Source organism: Colletotrichum fructicola (assembly GCF_000319635.2).
Source record: "Colletotrichum fructicola Nara gc5 chromosome Unknown KSG_Nara_v1_contig09, whole genome shotgun sequence".
Taxonomy (NCBI): domain Eukaryota; kingdom Fungi; phylum Ascomycota; class Sordariomycetes; order Glomerellales; family Glomerellaceae; genus Colletotrichum; species Colletotrichum fructicola.
In genome coordinates, this window is record NW_027094059.1 from 818,630 (window position 1) to 840,694 (window position 22,065).

The 22,065-nt window shown below is 51.8% G+C and overlaps 10 protein-coding genes across 10 annotated transcripts; 5 read left to right on the top strand and 5 right to left on the bottom strand.

The window, feature by feature from the left end:
• Positions 1–1,364: 1,364 nt before the first annotated feature.
• On the top strand, positions 1,365–1,838 carry CGGC5_v014503 (uncharacterized protein; the record flags this gene model as incomplete). The annotated part of the gene is made up of 2 exons (XM_032029345.1): positions 1,365–1,452; positions 1,513–1,838. 2 exons carry the CDS (start codon positions 1,365–1,367, stop codon positions 1,836–1,838), a joined length of 414 nt encoding a protein of 137 aa, XP_031891020.1.
• Positions 1,839–3,401: 1,563 nt separating this feature from the next.
• Positions 3,402–4,537, bottom strand: ustQ-4 (Tyrosinase ustQ; the record flags this gene model as incomplete). The annotated part of the gene is made up of 3 exons (XM_032029346.1): positions 3,402–3,584; positions 3,648–3,745; positions 3,802–4,537. The coding sequence occupies 3 exons, from the start codon at positions 4,535–4,537 to the stop codon at positions 3,402–3,404; spliced, it is 1,017 nt and encodes a 338-aa protein (XP_031891021.1).
• A 996-nt stretch (positions 4,538–5,533) lies between these two features.
• On the bottom strand, positions 5,534–7,547 carry cocE-2 (Cocaine esterase; the record flags this gene model as incomplete). The annotated part of the gene is made up of 5 exons (XM_032029347.1): positions 5,534–6,413; positions 6,559–6,804; positions 6,856–6,959; positions 7,031–7,209; positions 7,262–7,547. The coding sequence occupies 5 exons, from the start codon at positions 7,545–7,547 to the stop codon at positions 5,534–5,536; spliced, it is 1,695 nt and encodes a 564-aa protein (XP_031891026.1).
• A 407-nt stretch (positions 7,548–7,954) lies between these two features.
• CGGC5_v014506 (uncharacterized protein) lies at positions 7,955–8,529 on the top strand (the record flags this gene model as incomplete). Its single annotated transcript, XM_066153105.1, has 3 exons — positions 7,955–8,032; positions 8,098–8,318; positions 8,382–8,529. The coding sequence occupies 3 exons, from the start codon at positions 7,955–7,957 to the stop codon at positions 8,527–8,529; spliced, it is 447 nt and encodes a 148-aa protein (XP_066007394.1).
• A 732-nt stretch (positions 8,530–9,261) lies between these two features.
• Positions 9,262–9,771, top strand: CGGC5_v014507 (uncharacterized protein; the record flags this gene model as incomplete). Its single annotated transcript, XM_032029349.1, has 1 exon — positions 9,262–9,771. The coding sequence occupies one exon, from the start codon at positions 9,262–9,264 to the stop codon at positions 9,769–9,771; it is 510 nt and encodes a 169-aa protein (XP_031891024.1).
• Positions 9,772–10,241: 470 nt separating this feature from the next.
• On the bottom strand, positions 10,242–12,968 carry hxnR-3 (Nicotinate catabolism cluster-specific transcription factor; the record flags this gene model as incomplete). The annotated part of the gene is made up of 7 exons (XM_066153106.1): positions 10,242–10,288; positions 10,351–11,072; positions 11,159–11,259; positions 11,328–12,388; positions 12,509–12,600; positions 12,677–12,731; positions 12,824–12,968. The coding sequence occupies 7 exons, from the start codon at positions 12,966–12,968 to the stop codon at positions 10,242–10,244; spliced, it is 2,223 nt and encodes a 740-aa protein (XP_066007379.1).
• A 486-nt stretch (positions 12,969–13,454) lies between these two features.
• Positions 13,455–14,346, top strand: LIGB-0 (Extradiol ring-cleavage dioxygenase; the record flags this gene model as incomplete). The annotated part of the gene is made up of 2 exons (XM_032029351.2): positions 13,455–13,556; positions 13,600–14,346. The coding sequence occupies 2 exons, from the start codon at positions 13,455–13,457 to the stop codon at positions 14,344–14,346; spliced, it is 849 nt and encodes a 282-aa protein (XP_031891018.2).
• A 533-nt stretch (positions 14,347–14,879) lies between these two features.
• aldH1 (4,4'-diaponeurosporen-aldehyde dehydrogenase) lies at positions 14,880–16,423 on the bottom strand (the record flags this gene model as incomplete). The annotated part of the gene is made up of 5 exons (XM_066153107.1): positions 14,880–15,256; positions 15,382–15,431; positions 15,476–15,571; positions 15,622–16,109; positions 16,163–16,423. The coding sequence occupies 5 exons, from the start codon at positions 16,421–16,423 to the stop codon at positions 14,880–14,882; spliced, it is 1,272 nt and encodes a 423-aa protein (XP_066007360.1).
• Positions 16,424–18,053: 1,630 nt separating this feature from the next.
• On the top strand, positions 18,054–20,091 carry cocE-3 (Cocaine esterase; the record flags this gene model as incomplete). The annotated part of the gene is made up of 5 exons (XM_066153108.1): positions 18,054–18,259; positions 18,331–18,593; positions 18,657–18,891; positions 18,952–19,947; positions 20,001–20,091. 5 exons carry the CDS (start codon positions 18,054–18,056, stop codon positions 20,089–20,091), a joined length of 1,791 nt encoding a protein of 596 aa, XP_066007407.1.
• Positions 20,092–20,646: 555 nt separating this feature from the next.
• Positions 20,647–21,066, bottom strand: xlnD-2 (3-hydroxybenzoate 6-hydroxylase 1; the record flags this gene model as incomplete). Its single annotated transcript, XM_032029355.1, has 1 exon — positions 20,647–21,066. One exon carries the CDS (start codon positions 21,064–21,066, stop codon positions 20,647–20,649), a length of 420 nt encoding a protein of 139 aa, XP_031890819.1.
• Positions 21,067–22,065: the final 999 nt, after the last annotated feature.

Below are 22,065 nucleotides of genomic sequence, written 5' to 3' on the forward strand. Positions count from 1 at the left end.
GGACCTGCCTTGTTGGAAATGGGTGTTTGTAAGACATTCCAGGAGGCCGAAGGTCGGGGACCTCGATGTTTGCCTGTTTTGGCTGTTGCCGGTGGAGGAGGGAGCATCGGGATGCAACGAGGGGAGGAAGATGACCATTGTGTTGTTGGGCGTTGGAGCACCACGTCGTCATCTCTCACACGCAAGCAACCCCGGATGGCCATCTGCTACCGAACCGAACCCTGTGGCCCTCGGGTGGTTCTCGGGGCTTGAGAGTGAGGGCGGCCAAGACGACGGGAATCATGTTCCTGCTCGGTGGTGTTGAGTACGCTGTGTTGTGTGTGTGTGTGCACCGCGGATTCGACGCCCGAGGTTCGGGTTTCGGCCACTTTTGCGATTTGTTTGGCTGACCTTCCTTGCTAAGGTGCAGCGAGCAGCAGGCTTCAGTGCTAAGACTTGACAGTGACACTCGGGAAAGGCCAGCAAGCAGCAAGCAGCACGCAGCAGGGACCGGCTTGGACGTTGCACTCGCACATCTGCAGGCTGCAAGCACATCAGCAACCTAACGACATGGACATGCCCCCGGTCCCTCCACACTGTTGAGAACCTAAGTGGTGTAGCTCCCCTCCTGGCAGCAGCGGTGCAGCCTGCCAAACTACCTTAGGTACCCCCTGCCACCCTGCCACCTGCCCGTGCGACAGCCCACTAAACGTGCGCAATGTCCACCGTCCACTCCGGTTTAGCGGTCGACACACGCGCCAGGCGCCGCACCACCATGCAAAACCTTCGGCACCCAACCCACCACGCCGTTGCAATTGACGAATTTCGGACCAAGGACAAAAAATCAGAGGGGAGGAGAGGAGAGGGACCTAGTGAGGGGGAAAAAGAGGGAAGGTGGCCGCCGGCACGGTACCACACCACCGCAGGCACAGCACGCGCACATGGGCCGGCCCATGGACCCAGGACCCAAGGCAGGCACAGACACGGCCTCTCGGCTCGACACACCTTGCTTCTGAGAGCGAAAGAAAAAAAAAAATTAAATAAGAACAGCCCGCCGTCCCGACCTCGCCCGTGTCTTCCTCTCATCTCCTCCCTCAACCACCACCGTTCACCCCAATCCCGAGATAATCCTCCCACCCGCTCTCCTCCCTGCTGATAAAGCGACGAAGCCTCCCTCGCGCATTCGCCCAATAGTCCCAGACAACAAAACACCAAACACCCCAATCCCATCAAGCTTCCCAGCACAAGTCGCCCGGCGCCACGCACAGCTTTATCACCAAGGAGGAGAGTCGACGGACCACCACCCACGTACATACACACGCAACAACCGACCAGCTTCGGATCTTTCTATTCTTCACCACACACTCTTCTTAAAAACCGCAAAAATGTTCGCGACCAGAGTCCTCCGCCAGGCTGCCGCCCACGCCGAGCGCACCCCCAGCATCCGCTTCCTCGGCCGCCGCACCATTCCCTGTACGTCCACCTCCCCATCTCCGCTTCACAACGGGCCTACATACTGACAATCGCCAACAGCCTCCGTCGACCACACCCCCGCCCCTCACCCGGCCTCGCCCACCGGCACCCTCCCCCCCAACTTCGGCAACGGCTCCGCCCCGGCCAGACACACCTCCTTCAGCTCCTACCGCGACCACGCCCAGCAGCACGGCCCCCTCCAGCGCTCCATCCGCAACGGCGAGCCCGGCATCGGCGGCACCTCCGGCCACGAGATGGGCTCCGTCATGCCCGCTTCCGGCATCTTCTTCGACCGCTCCGAGCTCCCCGCCCGCTTCCGCCGCCAGCCTCTCGACATGGCCGAGATTGAGGCCGTCGAGTCCGGCGGCGCTGCCCTCTTCGGTTGAGATACTACCAAGAACGCTCGCTTGAAAACGTAAAAAGAAGAAGAAAAAACGAAACACTTGCGTGTGCTTTTTATGGGTATGAGCGACAGACGGGGCGATACCAAGGACGGGAACTCAAAAATTTCAGGCGGCACGCGTGTACGAAAGACGAGGAAAAGACTACATGGATCCAAAGCTGTTTGTCCCTCGAAACGGGGGATGTCCTCGGCTGGGTACGGAAGCCTCGGCGTTCATGTAATGTGACGACGCCAACCGGGGTCGATGAACGAAAAATGGATGGCGGCGGCGTACACCCGCCGCGACTGGTTGCGATACACCAAGAGTGTTGCGTTGGCGGGAAACCACCACGACGCCTGGTGCGGACTCGGGAGTTACTTGATACCTACAAACGGGAGACAATGCCTGTCTACTCGGAGCAAGGTGGCCTACTATTTTCCTTTACACGTCTACTACCTGGGCAGAGCACGCTCTGTACCAACAAGTCTAGCTCGGCGCAAAGCCTGCGTATATAGCACCCCCAAAAACAACTGAAAAGTTCAACCTCACCCCTTCGGCGTTATCATATGTGATTTGCGTGCAGAATACACTTCGACTGCATGTGCCTTCCAACGCTCGTGGATATCTCGGAGGTTCAAGTGTGTTCCCAATGCAACCTCCGGAACTGCGAGCCAATGCCAAAGCTCCGAACTGCTGCTGGTCCCCTCCCCCCTTTCCCCAGAGCGCGCATGTGATGATTCGCACCTGGCTGCAGCTAAATAACCTAACGTTGCCGTCCGTAGCTCCGGGACTGCGTGGTGCTGGTCAAGCGGACGCGCGACAGCTCATGCTACGCCTATTTCATCCGATCGTGCCATGTGCTTCGCAGCTTGCTTCCCCCCCGCACCTCTGAATCGCTTCCGTCATTTCCCGACGTAGCCGACTTGGAGGAAGCCGAGCTTTTGTCACCAGCCACTGATGGATGCTGATTGCGATAAGCGGTGGTCTGTGCGTCGTCAGCCACAGTGTGGTTGGTAAGGTAGTGGAGAACGAGCTGCGGGGAGAGAACCTGGAAGGGGAAAAGGTGCGAGGGTCCCGGCGTGACCGGGAGTTTAGCGTTCAGTCCAGCATGAGAGTTTACAGTGTTCCCATTTCGACTGAACCATGGGGGAGGATCGCGCAATTTATGTAAGTTGGCTTCTAAAAGTATGATGTAGTTCGCGGTCTGTGTGAAGGGGATTCCATCGCGGCGGTGCTGGAGCTTGCTTTTGGAGAGGTTGAGCCTGCTCCCCTTTTCAGATTCATGAGGCGGTTCCGGGGTCGCGGGTTGAGTGTCCAATGACATTACACACATGTACGACTGCGTCCGGACTGAACTAAGAAAATTGGACGTTGGATGTGCGGTTTATGAGATGAGAAACCAATTGACTGTGGGTGACTCGATTACATATTCAACTGCGTTTGTATTCGTCTCAGCCTGATTAATGATATTTTTGTCTTTTTAAAACTAATTTATTATGGTATAAAGATTACGCCCGCGTCAGGCTCATGATGATTTTTTTCCCTTTCCTTTTTTTTTATTTCCTTTTACATAGATGAGTAGGTGTAGCACAGAGGACCAGATAACGTGTCCATGTAATCCCGCACGAGGAGGTCCGTCTCGGCGAGCTCCAGCACTGGCATGCTGTCGGTGATGGCGGCCGGGTAGATCTTGTCCGTGTCTTGGAAGCCGGTGTAGTCGGCCAGGCGGGTGGCATTTCGGCCTTGCCACTGTCATTGGGTGTCAGTCACTAAATCACACTTGGGGTTGGAGTTGTCGATGGTAGAACGAACCTTTGCCCAGACGCGGTCGACGTTAGCATGGTGCAAGAAGAACAACGGCTCGTTGGGCGAGGTGGCCGGGCCCATGTCGCCATAGATGATGCTGTGAACTGCACTCCTCTTAGCATCCCTCGTTCACTCTTTCGAACGAAAAGGGTAAACTCACCTTGCGCGTGCGGTAGGCCCTCCAGCATAGTCACCATGTCCCCAAACCCCTCAAACGCATAGATCGTATTCATCACCCTCGAATCAAACGCGCCCGCCTGCATGTCCCCCACAATCGTCACCCCGTTCTCGTCCGCCCCGTCGCCGCTGTTAAACTCGCGCGTCAGGCAGTGCAGCCTGTTCCCCGGCTCGCCCACGTCCGGCCAGCCCATGCTCAGCGTCAGATTCGTGTTCGCAAACGGGCCGTCGACCACACATCGCTGGAACCCCGGCACGTCGCTCCCCGTGAACTGGCCGTTGCCACCGAACCCCGTGTCCGCGTCGAAGAGCGGCGAGGTGGGCACCGCCCGCGCGTCCGCGTCGATCGTCCAGTCCCAGTAGGGCTGCACGCCGGTGTAGTTGCATTCATTCCGGAGAAGGTCTTCGTGGAGTTGGACGAACCAGCGGTGCCAGGGGAGGAAGTTGGCGACGAAGTGGATGCGCGATTGCAGCGCCCAGTGGGTGAAGGTGAGGTCGTCCATGCGCGTGACGACGGCTTCGTAGGGGGCGTATTTTTGGTGCGGGAGGGAGCGGAGGCAAACTGCCGCGCGGAGGTAGTCGGCTTTCTCGGCCGGGGCGAGTTCGCGCCATTCTTTGCGGACGGAGGGGGTTGTACAAGGTTCGGCGCGGGGGAGGACGGCGGCGGAGACGGAGGTTGTGGCCGCGAGGAGGGCGGCGAGGAGGGGGATGAGATGCATTATGAAAAAATTAGAAGGAGGGACGATGGGTGGGGGGAATTGGTAAAGAGTGACGGTTCAAAGAAATGAGGTAACGAGTGTAGGTCGAGATGGGCAGGACGTCTTCATCGTGATGATGGGCTTTCCTTTATGTTTACTGTGCAGTGTAGATCTTCGGTCTCCTGACGGAGCTCTCCAAAGCCTCATTTCCCCATATTTCGGCATCGCCAGGGCTCATTAGCGTCGGCATGATCTACGACTGGAAGAAAAAGTCTTTCTCCAGTCATATTCCATCGCCTTTCCCCGGTTACCCTCTTCGTGTTGCACTTTGTTGTTTATCCACAATCCCACGAGTTTGGGGTAAGCCAGTTAGCGTTGAAATTGGTTGTGAAAAACTTTGAAGGTCGACTTTTGCGGACCACATGCTGAACCGTGTTGTTTCCCCTTGGCGGGCGTGGCCGTGTTTACGAGTCGCCGCTCTCTCCCCTTCCTATGCAGCAGATCTCGCTTGTTGACGAGGAGTTTAAACAACATGCCTCATGCTTGTGACGAAGTCCCACTCCAGGCGGGGCAGACTGACGGGAGGCAGGTTTTGGCAAGTGTGCAAAAGTATGATGTTATTAATAGTGTATGCGACTGCTTCGGAATTGTGTCCCGCTTGTACTGGCTTATCCTAGGATCATACTAGTAGCCGCACGAACCCCAGATAAGGGGCTGAAGTTGGTTGCAAAGTATGTCTTCAATTCATTTCAGCATCTTTGGTGAGTTGGTCAAATTTTGATGGCTTGATGATGCTCAAGTAAGTCAAGCTAGCTAGAATCGTATCTACTTTCTGTTTTTAAGAAAAGATATGGAATTTTGTAGGGTAGCAAGGCCCTACAGAGACAAGATTACTGGGCTGCAGAGTTACGAAATACAACCGGTCTCAAAATGTATTCAGACTGGGGCTCAAAAGACGTGTGAACATACAAGACTTCAGTGAACCCAACTCTCAATAGAATTTCTCGCGGTTCCTTACTAAGAGATCAAAGGAAGCATGACATAGCTAGGGAAGGATGGTCCGCAATGAACATTGTGCTTCCCGACGTTCAGATTCTCCAAACTCTCGAATAGAGGTGGATATTCCGGCAAAATCGGGTCATGGCCCTTGATCTCGAACCGCAAAGATTCGCCCTCCTCGAACACAATTCCACCCGGCCAAATGGCAATATCCAACTCGACAACATCACCTGGAACCACCTTTTGCGACTCGTAGTGTGGATACCAAAGCTCGGTAGGATCCTTCCTCGCCCGCATCTCATCCGTCAAGCCTGGCTCCTCGGCCGTCATACGCTTCGATGCCCGCAGCCGGCCGCTTGGCCCAATGTACTTGTAGATGTTCTCGTCTGGGATGTCTTCTGGCTTCTGGCCTGGCTTCTGATGAATGGACGGGATGTTGCAGTTCAGTAGAGCCTTGCCGTTTCTGTCTATTTTGCGAATGATGAGATATACATCCATATCGTCGAAGGCCTGGCAGGAAACGAAGAGTTTGGCTCTAGAGAAGCCACAGAGTTCGGTGTATTTATCAAACGTGAGGGTGAAGTGCGCACCGTCGTCCTCCCATGAGTCCGATTGGTAAGAAGTGACCGCGTCTGTGGCAGGAGCCTTGTCTTGCAGCTTTCCTTCGGAGCTGTTCAGATAAAAAGTCTTGTACTGGACCCGGCTGGGTGGGTAATCGTCCTCTGTACGAAAGGAGATGGGAGGGGCGTTGTAACGGAGCATAGAGAGGCGAACCTTGGGTGTGAGTTCCCACCCGTTGTCCTTCGCCAGAAGGTAATGATCCAAGAATCTTTGGAGGTCGTCGTTGGTCTCCGGTTGATAAATATCAAACCACTCTTGCGTGGGATGAATCCGAAGCCTGTTGAAAGTTGTCAGCGGTTGGATGAACGGAAAAGGGGGTATGTGTGACGACGAGATACCATTTTTCATTAGATGCGGAATACTTCCACCCACGAATGGACCCTTCAGTGTGAAGCCCAGTCGAATAGCTCGCAAGAACGTACATTGGGATCTTGATGTTCTGCAGCTTCGGCTTTTTATCTTCCCAGTATTCGTTCATCAGAGGATACTTTTTGATCATGGTGACGACGTCCTCTCGCTTATTGAGACCGTTGAATTCCTGCATGAGGAGATCCCAAAACTTAAAGTTCGGTATCCCGCCCCTGCATATGCTTTCCCGGTAGAAGTCACCTAAGCCTTCCCACGGGGCAATTGCTTTCAAGTGAGGAGGCTGCTCTGCGGCAATGAACCTGAGGTGGGGTTTAGATTGTCAATCTTTTGTATACGGGGAATGACAGTACCATTGGGTGATGGCGAGCCAGGAATTTCCGACCAACGCCACTGATTTGTTACACCATGGCTGCTCCGCAATCCACTCGATGGTATCATACCCATCACGCCCTTCCTAGACGAGCCCGGGCTATCAGCTCGTGAATTCAAATGGTATCGGGAGCATCATGTGCCAAGCAAACGTACCTGGGTTCCAAACACAGCGATGTCCCCCTCGGAATTGAAGCAGCCCCGCGCATCCGGCTGCACCAGAACATAACCTCTCGGACACCACTCTGCCGGATCGGGAGCCTCAAACTTCTCCAGGCCACTCAAACAGCTTTTAGGCACCCCAAGCCACTTGAAATTGGTGGTTTGATGGTGACCTAAAATATTGTTTCAGGAAAAGCTGCGGGGCTTCGATTTTCCGTTACGTACCTGAACCTGTCTTGCCGTACGGGGACCAAGGAAGCAGAGCCGGCAGCTTCTGCCCCTCTAGTTTCGCGGGACGAAAAATGTCGGCACGAAGCTTGACACCATCGCGTAGAGGAATAGCCACGTCCTTCTCCCATATCATATCCTCTTTCAAAGGGCGACGGCCTGGTTCTCTGGTCCATCCCTGGGGAAGGATCTGGGTCGACGGGTTGAACTCTGTCCACCAATTGTGAAAGTTGGGATTTGCTTTAGTGAATGAAGTCTCAATAGGACCAGTTTGCGTAGTCATTTTGAGGTGGTGTGAATGCGAGAGATGAGAATAGTAATGGGCTATTGACGGAACCCTTGCCATTCGAAAACGTCCACAGAATCTAACGTTTTCCACCTGTAAGATATAAGTCTTGATTCGAAGCCTTATTCGCATGAGGAGCCACATCTTTGTGGGAATTCAGACAACCGCCTCTTCATCCGAAGTGGTTGGTGTCATCCAGGACCTCCCCCCCACGGAAATCACTATTAGCCTCGGAACACAGCACACTCGGCTTTTCGGGACGGGGCGATGTGCCCGGTAAATTTGGAGAGGGAGAAACTCTTTCATCCCTCATTCATGGAGCATCTTACCCCGCCAAAAGTTCATAAGCCAACCTCCACATTGCACCGTTTCAGCAATAGCACACCATCTCAGATCTTTGCATCATGTCACTTACCGACTTGTTAGTAGAATTTCGTGACCTTGAGGCCAGCACGGATGTAGCCAAGTCCACCTGGTACATAGTTGCGGTACAGGATCGTGCTCCAAGTGGCTCAGATGACCAGAGGGTTTGCTGATATCTTTCTAGGCCTCGGCTGTGGCTGCCGCTGGTGCTGGTTCGGACACAATCGAGTTATACCGTCTTGCGACCGAAGGTCTGACCTTGGAATTGGAGAAACTTGTCCAACGACGCATCAAGGAGGCTATTCTCAAGACAAGTTGCCTTTATGGTGTGCCGAAATCCTTGCAGGCCTTGTTGCCCCTGTGGGATAGTCTTCCGGACAGCCATATCGATCACTATGGACCCCGGTATGTCCCGGTCATCTCATCTCTTTTCCCTTTAAGAATGATACTAACACGCAGGCGAAATAGTTTCGAAGCAGCCGCTAATAAGAGCAGGGAGAGCGAGGAGGCAAGAGAGGCAAGAGGCCGGAAGTACTTCGATACTCTCTGGGGTAGGGAAGCAGCTCAGTTCCACCGTGACCGAAACTTCAAGTATCAGCCAGATCTTTGTGGGTAGCACCAGCGCGATAACGGAAGTCGGCTTGACTGACTGACTGATGGCGAGCAGACCTCTTAAATCTGAAAATGATTTACGAGTGGCACTTCAGCGAGGATAGTATCTTGGGGGCGGTCGAGACGCAGATGAGCAATATCTCTGCTCTAATATGCTCTAACTGCCCTACGCAAGTTACTTGGCATACTCGGGGACTTATTCGGCATGGTGGGAGTTTCGAACAAGCTGAGTTTTCCCGCAATGTGGGGTCGAAAATCGCGTCTCATTATGGATGTAAAACAGGGACCATAATGAGAGTTGAGGAGATGGATCTTAACACAGAGAGTCCGCACTGATATGCTTGTGTTTGTCATGGCTTCCTAGTTGCACATCAATATGTCCATCAATTCAAAGAAGTCAAATTAGAAGTTCATCCCTTTTGCCGGGTGTTTTGAAACTGGCCTCCACATTCTGCAATCCAGTTACTGTGAACCGATGTTAGGTCCGCTGCTTCTTCTTCCCCCATCGGCTGCGGGTAGTCTCCGCCCCATTTAACCGCCCACGGCCCTCCACCGGCTCAATGGCGATTTTCCTCCGCTACGGTCCCGATTGACCAACGAAGTATATAGTACTATGAAATCACTTTGAATGTTCGTGAATCACATCATCGTTTTCATACTCTAATTGGGTCAGAGGCAGCTTGAGCCACCAACAAAGTCCAACGTAGACTAATAGGTATCTTTCGACTTTCCAATCATGGCCTCATCTCTCGATCAACCGCTACCTTCAACTCGTCGCATTGTCACCAGCCATGGTGACAAAGCCAAGGCGATAATCAAGACAGACAGCCTCATCCACGGCAAGCAGACCCCCCACGGACCGTGGATCCAGCTTCTCTGGTCAAGCGACAGCCTTCCGCCGGATGTCAATACCTCGGCCGACATGGGGCTAGCAGACACAGGGATGAGCAACGATGGCACCATCGCGCGGATTGTCGACTTTCCCCCACACTCAAAAGGGTTGATGCATCGCTCCATGACCCTGGACTACATTTTCGTGTTGAAGGGTACGGTGAGGCTTGTGCTCGACGACGGTTCGCGGACTACAGTGAATGTGAACGAGTCTGTAGTCCAACAGGCTACCATGCACAGCTGGGACAACGAAACGGACGAGTGGGCGCGGCTGCTTTGCATTCTGGTTGCGTCTAACAAGCCAGTTGTTCATGGCAAGGTTCTGGAGAAGGATGTTCCATTCAACACCTCATGAAGCCGGTCCGGCCCGGGTGGGGGATGTGAGGTAGTGGGGGCGGTGGAAGCAAGTGAGGGGTTTGAGGAAGTTCCTCTTGATGTGGGAAGGGAACAATTTGGCGTGAGATGATCACTTTGTCTGGTGGCATTCTCGTGTAATGACTTGTGAGGGTGTAAACGCCTAGGAGGCTATGCCACCCATTAAAGGTTGCAAGAGGAGGTCACTCAGATATTCAACGATTGACAAAAGAATAGAGGTTTTCTCTAAGAAAAAGGTTGACCCTCATTTGACGCGCCCAAACTCCAACTCTGCTAATACCATGGGTTCATCCAGGTATGCGTGTTTGCACACGGCTTATATCTCCCATAAGGCTCACCAAGTTCTCCAAAAGTGGAGGAATTGGATGGGACCTAGATGGGAAGTTTTTGGTAAACACCTCCAGTAGAACTACCGATATAATCAGAGGATCCTCTAGCTCGCCTATACCATCACCAACATGCAAACAGGGCCTTCCATGACCTGTGGCGATAAAACGCTGAATCCCAGGCGTCTCGTCACCATCAAGCACGACTTGAGAGGCACTGGATGGCTCTTTACTTGATATGATGCTCGCAATCCAGAGCGAAAGACATGCGTGGTAGACCGCAATAGCATGGAAACCTCGAAGCAAAGTTGGAGGGTAAGACCTGGCGGCCTTGAGTACTTGACCGGCGTGCCACAGGGTGGAGTATTTATCCTCGCTATGTCCCCACTCGCGAAGTCGCGGGATAGCCTGTCTGAGTTCTTCTTCACCGTATCGGCCAGCGAAAGCTTGAATATCGTCAGATGACACGTGGAGCGACATTAGGAGGAAGTTTCCAATAAGGTCCGCTTCTGCAGACAGCGGGTAAATCCAGCCTAGTTTGGTGTGCGCGGCACGGATTTTCTGTTGTAAATCCTGGCGTTGAGCCTCCACCCACAGGTTTGAAGTTGATCGAGGCGCTGATGAGGAGTCGCGGAGAGCGAACGCTTTGGCATCAAAGAAAGAATGAACCCGTCCCCATAGCCCGTACAGGATGGCATGGGTGCTGAGCTCTATATCGATGAGTTCGATTTCCGAGTCAAGCTTGGAAGGGTTTTGCATCCCATCAACGAGTGATATAGTCACTTGACGGTTTGGTTTTGAAAGGTATCTTGCCCTCCACTCGAACGGGTCTCGAGCGTCCCATAGATCTCGTGGGGCAGGTAGGGTGAAAGTCATCTCCACTGGCGAGAGTATTGGGTTTCTGTTGAATGCTATGGAACTTCTCATATCGTTGATGAAGACCTGCAAGACTAGTCTAGTTCATGTCAGTAATAACTCAAGCAAAAAAGAAAAGAAAAGAAAGGATGAACGTGCTTCTTGAAAGACTGCTGTTCTACCCACGCGAGCCACTTTTTGCGGAGAACATCCTCATCATCATCAGCTGTAGGCGTCTCAATCGGTGGGTAGTAGTTCCGGCGGAAAGCACCGGCCCGTCGTAACATCTGTAAGTGAGTTCACCTCGTAAGTTGGACCGTTGCACATCACAAAAAGGGTATGAATGAGACTGTACCGTAGGGACTGTGTGTGCAAACCCCTCCCCGATTTCCATCTTACGCCTAAAGCCGCTCCACAGCCCGATATCGCCCCAAAGGACGAACGACTGTATTGATTGAAGATCTCTTGCCCGTCGATTGTCACGATCAATGGCGTCACATGTTGCCAGCCTCACAATTTCTTGCAGAGCCAATCCCATTTTCCACACATTTGTCACAGCGAACAGTGTCGATCCGGCTGCAACAACGCCGCCAAGCAGCTCGCTGTGGCATTGATCGGGATCGAAACTTGCGACGTGGATCCAGGCATCGATGAGTGTGCTTTGTCGCACAAAGAAGGCTTGTATCAGTATGTTGAGCAGGTTAAACGAAGGAAAAGATCGAATTTTGAGATTTGACTGCGAGAACTTGAGAGCCAAAGATAGAATCTCGTCTCTCGTTGACGCGTGCGCCATCTTCGGCATCCTTGGGGACACGCGCGCCGTTTCCTCTACCTCGGACGTTTCCATGAGTTGCGCCTCGTTGATGGATAACTGTTGGCTTTCCGCGTAGGCGTGATCTTGCCGTACAGGAGCCCATAACCATGGTGACTTTTGAAAGGCTTCGTAACCTGGCACGTGTGTGTCGGACTGGATGCTCGTCGGGGTTGCCTGAGACAGATCTGGAGGCGGACTGCCTTCAAGAATGTGTTCATTTCTAGCGTTATTTCCTGGCAGATGTTGCGTCAAGCGTCCCTGTTGATAACCGTGCTTGTGCTCTGGAGGCAGATTATGAAATGTGTCATCAAACAGGAAGTCCACATCTTGGTAAAAGTGGAACACACCAGAAGGTATGTTCAAATTCTCCCAAAGCGGCTCGCTCATCATGGCTGGGTCCATAGCCTCGAAAGGCACAGGGAGCGTAGCCTGCTCCATAACACGACCATCTTGTGCGAGGTCTAGAGGGTCAAAAACGGGGTCCAGGTCCATGGAACCATGGATCGCAGCACTCTCGGATGCATCCGGCCGAGGTGAGGTACCCGGTGCTTGTGGGGTCGTTGCGGATGGGCTAGGCTCTTGTGTTGGCGCCGAGGCCGGGGCTGCGGGCAAATTCCCCGTTTTCTTGGAAGCGCTGTCCCTGCAGGACACGCCACGGGTCTGGCAACGCCTACAAGGCCGATGATTACTACATTTTGTTTTTGCTAGCACGCAGGGCTCACATGCTTGCAGAGCACGCTCAAGACCCGTTGATCCATCACCATTGTCTCCACCTTCCGGATTGTGGTTAGCCAAGTGACGAGTGAGAAGATCTCTGTGTAAGCATAAGCTACTGTGTATCAAGCAGAACTGGTGAGACCACGACTTGGTGGCTTGCCTCTGGGTCTTACTTTCGATTGAATCTGCGACTACATCGATGACAGGCGTGAGGACGAGAGTTTTGATCTAAGGAATGCGGTGAGCAATTGATCCGCAATGAGTAAGGTGAATGCTGAATCTTGTGTAGCGGCAACTGTTCGATACGGGAGAAAGCTCACGGGATGCTACATGACGCTTGAGATGATCTGAACGCTCGTATCTCTTGTGGCAGATGCTGCACTCGTGCCCCGGCTGCGTCTGTGGCGAAGCGTGGATTGTCTCGGCCACCGGATCCGAGGCCTGGCTTCCGCGAGGACTAGACATTCGTTCTTTCTGTCTTCCGCATGTATTCTATCGCAGAATCCAGCAGCAGGCATTGGTTGGAGCGGATCCGCGGGCAATGAAGGAGACGAAAGTTTATCGGGGTAGCCGGAACAGGTGGGCTGGTAGATAAAAGATAGCTCGTGGCTGTCAAACCATGCCGAAATACATTGCTCCGGGCCGAGTGGGGGAGGCGGGGCAACCCCGTGGGTATTCGGGTCGGGTCAGCAACGGCTCGAGGTTGACGTTAAAACGTGTTGCCGACGCTGGCTGGGCCTGGTGGAACGGCCAATATGTAAGCAAACGTCTGCTGAATATTTGTCGATCGGAATACTTCGCTGACGCTATTGGCTATTTCCGATCATTTGTGCATACCGTCACCTAAAAGCTCTCCCGAAAAGTCACTGTTGTTCAATGGACGTTCGCAACCAAAAATCCCCTGCCAAGGACCTGGCCCCGGTTCATTTCTTCTCTCACGGTTCAACAGCGATGCTAGGCGAGGAGTCAAAATCGGCAGACTACTGGAAGGAGTGCGGAGACGCTGCCCTGGCTAATGGAATTGAGCACATCATCATCATGGCGAGTCTTTCTGTTGTTGCCGTCGTATTTCAACGGGCTAACTCTCTGTCTCAAGGGAGCTCACTGGGCCGCGACCGGGGATGAGATCCAAGTAGCTACGAACCCGAATCCGACAAAAGCGCCCATTGGCGGGGTGCATCCCCGGAAATATGTCGACTACAAGCTGATCCCTGACTTGGGTATGGCCTTGAGGGTGATCGACACTCTAAGAAAGGAAGGCTTCAATTGCAACCCGAATCCCGACTTCCAGTGGATCCACGACGTGTACCTACTCTTGATCCGCGCATTCCCCAACGGCTGCCCGCCAACAACTATTATCAGCATGAATGCACGATTCGATCCCCACTACCACATGCGGGTCGGTGCTTCTCTACGCTACCTGCGTCGGGAGAAGAACGTTCTTTTCATTGGTTCCGGAGGCGCCGTCCACAATCTGTATCGCAACGTATGGAAACCACTATTGCGCTACGCTGATAACTTCGCCATGGAGACTCCTCCTGGCAACTGGGCTCTAGATTTCCGTCAGGAGTTTGAGGACTGCGTCACAAAAAACAGTGGCCCAGCGTTGCGCAAGGCGATGGCTATGCTAATGAAGCTTCCCATATACCGGGACGCACATGCCACTGACGACCACTTCATGAGTGCGATGTTCGTTGCGGGCCTTGTAGGCTCAGATGAAGACTGCGGAAGCCCCGTGGTGCTCGGGGCGGAGGATTGGGAGCTCACCAATATGTGTAATTCGCAGTATACCTGGGGAAGCTGGGAGCTATGCCATGGGCGTGCTTCATTGATTTCCACTTGAACCACGGAAACGTTTCAAGGCCTGCTACTGGAGCGAAGAAGGTTTCGTTGGAGAAGAGCAAGCACAATTATCTAAGATCTTTAATGCTCATCAATTGGCCCAGTGAATAAGCATGCTTGGAGTCGAGCCACTCGCCTAGAATGGTAATATGTCGTGATCAAATACTGACATTGCGTATGGTTTACCGCCTAAGAGACGTCAAAGGTCCATTCTTACAAGGAAGCATCTCTTGCCAAGTATTCAGCCATAGAGCCCGACTCTAGAACATCGGTAGTGTGCCGAGCGGGCCAAGGCAATCAACTGTGGCACGAAGCAAAGGCTTCGGTAGTGCTGCCTCTGGCATCATTATTACTCCCTGTTCTTAGATAGTCAAGCTGAATATAACGTCTTACTTGCTTTTGATGCGGTGTTACTTGTTTATAGCCTAGATATCCTCCGTCTAACCCAGCTCCAATTTCCACGACATCCTTATACTCGAACGTTACACAGCTAACATATCTGGAGATTCAAGATCTGGTGAGTTCATAGTTCCATTACATCTTTGACTCATAAAGCTTCCAGCAAAATAACACAGTCTTAAAACCTCCGTAGCCCAACATAGCCAGCGCGGGCAGCGCGAATGCCAACATGCCCGTAATAATGCCTTGGTCGAAGAAGCCAATGGAAGATCCCGAGCCTTGCCCTATGGGTCGAAGAGATCTCAATGCGTCTTCGCGGAGACTTCGGTAAGCATTTTCTTTGCGCAGGCCGCTTGGTGTGTCGTTTGCACTTCTCGCGAGGGCAATGTCTTCGAACTTTTCTCCAGTCAGGCTGCAGACAAATTCCGGACGCGTTCTCGTCATCATTTGGGTCTCATACCGCAGCTCGATACTTGAAGGGCTCGCTGCCGAAACAGGTCGTGCTGGGCCAACTGCGACGAAGGTTAGTTGGTAAAAGCAGGTAACAGGGAGGTTGATCTCATTGTACCGAGGAGTGATGCGGGAATGCCATTAATGAAGGCCAAGTCCGAGTCAACATGTTGACACAGAAACTTACAGACGCCCTTGCTACCAAAGGCATAAACAGCGAGGTATGGGCCACTTGAACTGTTCAGGTCATCGTCATGGAAGGAACGGCACAAGATACTTACTTGTTTGACGCAACAGTGACGGCATCAGTAAGACTACTTACTGTCATTATCCTCAGTGTCCGTTCCGATACCTTGCTACAGTCGGTGCTGGTCGTGCTAGGGACGTTATATCGTGAATTAGATGACGCTTGCAAAGATTTACTTACTTTCTAGGTAATTCAACCAGCTTGATGCCCCGGGTATCGAACAAAACATCGACAGGGGCTGTGCCGTTCATAGGGATATCCTGGCGTACTGCCCTACCCGAGGATGTCTCCGATTTTGATCTCGCTGCCTCTGCACTCAATCTTTGTACGCAGAGAGTCACAAACTCGTCTCGGACCCACTCGTTGACCAGCACCAAGTCAGGGGCATAAGGTGACTGGCCACCAAAGCTGAATCGCGCGGTGCATACAGCATCAACGGCATCCTCCATTTTAGCTGTTCTATCAACAATAACCACTGTCATGGATTCCGATTTTGAAGACAGCGTTGTACCCACATGCGGCGTTGTGGTTAATTGGTCCACAATGCAACATCTGGATAGTGTATCGGTATCAGTGACTGCAGATGAAACAATGACGAATGCATCGTGGTCCAAGATAGTCAGCTCGGATCGGAGAAAAGAATCAAGCTCTCTCAGGCTGGGTGGTAGCTGTTGTTTTCAGTTAGCATGATGTGCTTTTCTAGCCAACACCAGTCACTAACCTCTAGAATCACACAGTTGCCTGATGCCAGAGCTGCCGCCAACGGAGAAATAATGGAGAAGAACCTTGAATGGCTTCCAGGTCGTATGAGAACTATACCAATGGGAGTCCGGGCTCCAATGTTGCTCTGATTCCGGCTGATCGCGTACTCTTTCTTCAGGCATTCATCAAAATCGAGCTGGTCGTATAGCGTCTTGACAGCATTGGCCGTAAGAGAAAACTCGACACCAGCTTCTTCATCAGTGTAATTAGAGTCTTGCATGGTGAGTTTGCAGATGGTGTCGACATGTTTGCGTAAGAAAGAATGGAGCTGTTGGAGCTGCTGTTGTCGATAGCGGATGTTATGCGCCCGTCGGTCGATAGCTGCAGCCGTGACGCGATCTAAAACGATCTGGTCAAGATCATTGTTTCTGTGATTAGCCATTGCTGCGGCTGTGATGAATTACGTAGCTGAAGAGTTGGCAAGAATAGTGGTAATTATCAGTTCGGGTTGGCCAATATCAATCGAGGGCTCTTCCCTTACACAGGACCAGGGACCGCTGCTGAACAATCCGGGACATCACTCGGTAATGGTGGGGTGAGAGAGGGGGGCGGAGGCCCACAGTCGGTCTGGGTCAAGCAGATTTGAAGATCCGGAAGAGGCGGGGGACTCTAACGATCTATGATACCGAAATGGCAGGGAGATTAGAAGCGTTTTCGATCCGTTCTGCCGATATGTAGCCATGGGGGACAGTTTTCTTTTTGCGGTGCTTCTTATCTACATCTTTTAGGCCCGATCATAGATTGTCACTGACTTCAACAGTTTCACGCCCCCAAAAAACAAATCAGCAACACAACTGCAAGTGCTTCAGCGACAATGGCAGCAGCAATAACCGAAGTTACTGAGTACTCCACATTGAAAAACAACCTGAAAGACTATGTTCTGCATCTTTCAGGTTCATCGGCCAGTACGCAATCCCATAGTGAAACCATTCCAACCTCATTAGCACTTCCACCAAACCCTTCAAACTGGCCGACACAATATCGCCGAATTCCACCATATCGTCCCGTGAACAGACATTTGGATCAGGCCGAGAGACCCAACGGTGCCAATGGGTTTGAATTCTTATTCGTAACCGTCATGTTGAACGGCGTTCATCTTCAGTCGGTAAGTGTGTCCATGTGCTGAACTTGACATGTTTTGGGACAAGGGTAACTTCAATATGGTACTGACTACTCATATGCTACATTCAGACCTTGGTTTGCACATGGGAAGCCACGGGAGGCCTCTGGTACCCAGGCTTGACGCGGTACAGGATCGGAGGGGAGTGGTAGAAAGTAAACCCAGGAATAAGTAGTGCTGTATGTTGAGAGTTAGTAATCGCTTCGGCAAATTGATATGAAATCTTAAGTGTTGACGCGAAGTTTCAATCTGCATACTGATGTGTTCCCGTAAAGTTCTATCGAGATCATTGAATTGGGAAGCTACACAGGACGACAGACTACTAAAAGCCTAGCCATCCTAGATGTTTAGAACAAACCGCGATATACCCCATCGAAAAAAGCACATTGTCACAATCCTGAGAGATGAGCTCTGGGAGAGTACTAGCGTCCTGTCCCGTGCCTGAAGGATCGGCGTTTGACCGGATCTGGTGGGGGAGGGTTCCGCCGCGTATTCCGTCCGCCAGGTCAGCACGGCCCGATCGCCACCACACGACAATCCTCGCTCACAGCGGGGTGCCACCACCCAGCGAGTGTCGTTTATCAACAGCTTTCCTGTTGATTAAGCTGACCTGAAGCAAGTCATAACATTACCTTATCGAACCCGACTACTTGTTGAATGTTTTCACGACGAAGAAATCTCACATTGGCAAAGACAGACATCCACGCACGGCCTTTCGAAAGTCGCCACGATGCCGAACTCAATGCGCAAACTTCACGAAGTATTCGAAGACAAAGAGTTTGGCCTCATTTTTGAAAAGAATATAGATATTCCGCTGAGAACTTCTGGCCTTCCGATTCGTTGCAACGTTTACCGTCCTGTACATTCCGGACTCAACAAGACCTACCCAGTGCTCGTCACCTATGGTCCCTATGGAAAAGACATTTGGTATGGGGAGTATGTATATCCTCATCCCGATTGACGTGGGAGTAATAAGAGGAGCTGGGCTGATTCAAATCCGAACGAAGCTTTCATGAGAAGTCATACTCTGAGGTGCCCAACGAGCACAAATCACGATACGCAGCATGGGAGACTCCTGAACCAGTGTTTTGGACAAAGCACGGCTACATTATAGTGAGAGCAGACGAGCGTGGGCTTGGGCAGTCACCCGGTCTGCTTGATACCATGTCGAGGGGAACGAGCGAGTGTTTCTTCGAAGTAGTAGAATGGGCCGCTGAACAGCCATGGTCGTCTGGAAAGGTCGGGTTGCTGGGCGTCAGTTACTACGCAGGTATTACTCTATTACCCGCCAGAGATGCTCTCTCAGACCATGTCACTAATACTCCGAGCCTAGGGAGTCAATGGCGGGTCGCTGCCCGGCGGCCCAAGGGTCTCGCGGCAATAGTGCCGTGGGAGGGAATGTCTGATTACTATCGAGACAGGTGCCGCCACGGCGGAATTTTCTCCAACAACTTCATCAACTTCTGGTGGAATCGGCAGGTAATCACAAATCAATATGGAAGGCCAGGTCGAGCAAAGTCCAAGTGGGGTGAAGACACTATCGAAGGTGATCTTTCTGAGTCGGAGCTGTATGTTTCGCGTTCCTAACTTTCCTCGAGATCTCATGTCGTGATTACTAACACCTTTAGTGCCATGAATCGTCGCGATCAGAATATCGACAACGAGGCCAATCGTTTTCGAGATGATGATTACTACGCCTCGAAAGAGTTTGACCTCGGTCAAATCAACGTCCCTGTTCTGTCAGTGGCAAACTGGGGTGGCATTCTGCTTCATCTTCGGGGCAACATCCAAGGTTACCAGTGGGCCGGCTCCAAGAACAAGTTCTTGCGCTTTATCGTAGGACGCCATGATTTGCCGTTCTACTATAAAGAAGAGGTCGACGTTCAGAAAAGCTTCTTGGACGCCTTTTTGAAAGGTGAGGACAGGGATGGCTGGTCAACAGGAGAAGTGCCGCCTGTGAGCGTTTGTCTCCGCAAGGGAGACGTTGGATTCAATAATCCGCAAGCTGAAAAGCTTTTTGGCCGTCGAGACGAGAAAGAGTGGCCTATAGCACGCACCAAGTACACCAAGTACTATCTGTCGAACTTAGGTAGTCTCACCACGGACTTTCTACCCGAAGACACCACCAAGATCTCGTACGAGGCGCTTGGCAGTATGGAGAATCAGCATTTGATCCAGTTCACCACTCAACCATTCGAGCACGAGACGGAGTTCACTGGCCACATTGTGTCTCGACTGAGTGTTTCCGCTACCTCCGCCACCAGCCCCCCTCCCGAAAACTTCGATCTAGATATTTTTGTTACTCTGCGCCACATTTCTCCCGCGGGAAAGGAGGTCTTTTACACCGGCTCCTCTGGCGACAATGTCCCCGTTTGCAAAGGCTGGCTGCGCGTCAGCCTGCGAAAGACCAACGAGAACCACCCGCGCCACCGAGAATATTTACCTTACAGGGAGTATCTTTCCACTGATGTGCAGAAGGTTGAGAACGACAAGATCTACACCGTTGATATCGAATTGTGGCCGACCAATGTCGTGGTGGAAAAGGGAGGAAAGCTCATTTTCGAGGTCAGTTCGGGCGACACTCAAGGCAGTGGTTTGTTTAAACACACGAATGAAAAGGATCGGTAAGGCCACATCGAACACAAATACCTGGGTCTCAACACTGACGGTGCATTAGACCCCATTCCATCTTTGGAGGACAAAACTCAATCCACTTTGGCAACAGTTATGAGAATTACGTGGTGATGCCGATCATTCCATCGAAATAGACAGGTTGTGAGATTCTTCATAGGTGGTTCTTGGGTGCAAATTCTGGCTGTGGCACAATGAAGAAGGAATGAGATTCCTTGTGGAATCCCTGTGGGTCACATTTGTTTATCTCTGAAGAATAGTATTGAGGTATTGCTTGTAAAATGTCATCTCCTGCATCTAGATTGATCTCGCGTGCTTTCACCGCGGCATAACTTCATAAAGTTACAAATTCATTGTGAATAGCGATTTTAAATGCCGCATGGAATATACGTCTTTACAACAGGCCATATGCTACAAAAACCCTGAATATCTACTTCCACTCACCCGTCAGATGTCAAGTGAAATGACCGAACTAACGTATCAAATCCTTTCCCTGAGCACCAATACGGCAGCTTCATTCAAGTCTGCTTACGTTCTCAATGTGCCAATTCACTCTTCATTAGTGAAAGTAATCTCTAATGAAAGTAATCTGGGATAGACTAATATCATTGTAACTAGGTAGTGTTGGCTATTTATGGGGATAATCCTCGGACAAATGAACTCACAGATCTAACCTCAAAACGCAGGCCGATCTAGAGTTGCTGATTCAAAATCTCCCTCGCGTGAACATAGGCATTGTGGTTGAAGTTGATCTTGGAAAATTCCATCGGATCCATACTAAAGCCACCCACTTTGTCCTGCTCGTCGGTCTGGAAAGCCATCTGCCTTGAAAAGTCCTGAACCATCGTGGCGCGGTCATATCTCGCTTTCATATAAGCGCCCAATCTTCTTTTCACATCTTCCTTGCGGGTGCCCATTGGGAAGAGTGCACTAAGAGCAGCCGCGTCTTCAATTGCTTGTGCTCCACCTTGACCCTGGTGGGGTAGGAAAGGGTGAGCTGCGTCACCCAGCAAGGCGGCGTAACCGTTGACCCAAGTCTTCAAGACTCGGCGGTCAAAAAGTTTCCACAATTTGATCGTGGAGGGGTCTGCCATGCCCAGAAGTGTTTGCATGGGTTTGCAATACTCGCTGAAAACTTTCAGGAGGTCTTCTACCGATGCCGCATTGCTCCAGCCTGCTTATACTGGTCAACAATCAATTTTGTCTGCGTGTACGGCTCTCACGGATCGAGAGACAAGGGCGATGAAGGACTTGCCTTCTTGGCTGTTCTCACTAGCTGTGTCTGGATGGAGGCAGACGAAGTTCAACTCCGTATTGTAACTGTGCAAACCTTCGTTGGTTTTTATAAATCAACCACTGAGCCAGCTTTTTGAACGTACCGACAAGGATAGATGACAAGTCTTCGAAACTTCCCCTCCCAGAGTTGCAGCTCTCCTCTTCTTGCAACCAGGGAAGCTGTTTCTGGGTTTGCCTTTACCTCGTTGATGGGGACAAGGAAACGAAACGCGCTCCCGCCAGAGGGGAAGGTTGGAATGTCTTCACCGCTGATGATGGCCCTTAAAGCCGACTTTTGAACCCAAATTAGTAACACAACGAAAAAACGAAAACCCAATTTTGATGGGATACTTGCGTGAACACCATCGGCCCCGATCAGAAGATCACCCTCGATAACGCGACCGTCATCCAGAAGGACAGATGGTTTGGCTGGGTCGCATGATACGACCTTCGCGTCAAGGTGCAACACAGCAGGCGTGCCCTTACCTTCAGGCGACGTTGCGATGGTCTTCAGACTCTCATGTAAGTCTACCCGATGGATCAGCTGCCATGGCTGAGAGACGATTGTTAGGCTATGGATATCTTAGAGACGCGGAGGAATTGGAGTCGTACACAGGAAAACTCCTTTTTAAGGCCGGCGAGTGACTTTTGGCTGATAATGTCTCCTTGCGAGGACAAAACAGTAACCTTCAATGTGTGTTATAATTCTCAGCAGCTCTTGAATGGATCAAGGACCTGTCTCACCCATTCGGCATCGTTGGCCCCATGCTCCTCGGGGTTCATGCCAAACTGACGTAAGAGGACGTTTACGTTTGGGGGTAGATGAATGGCAGCTC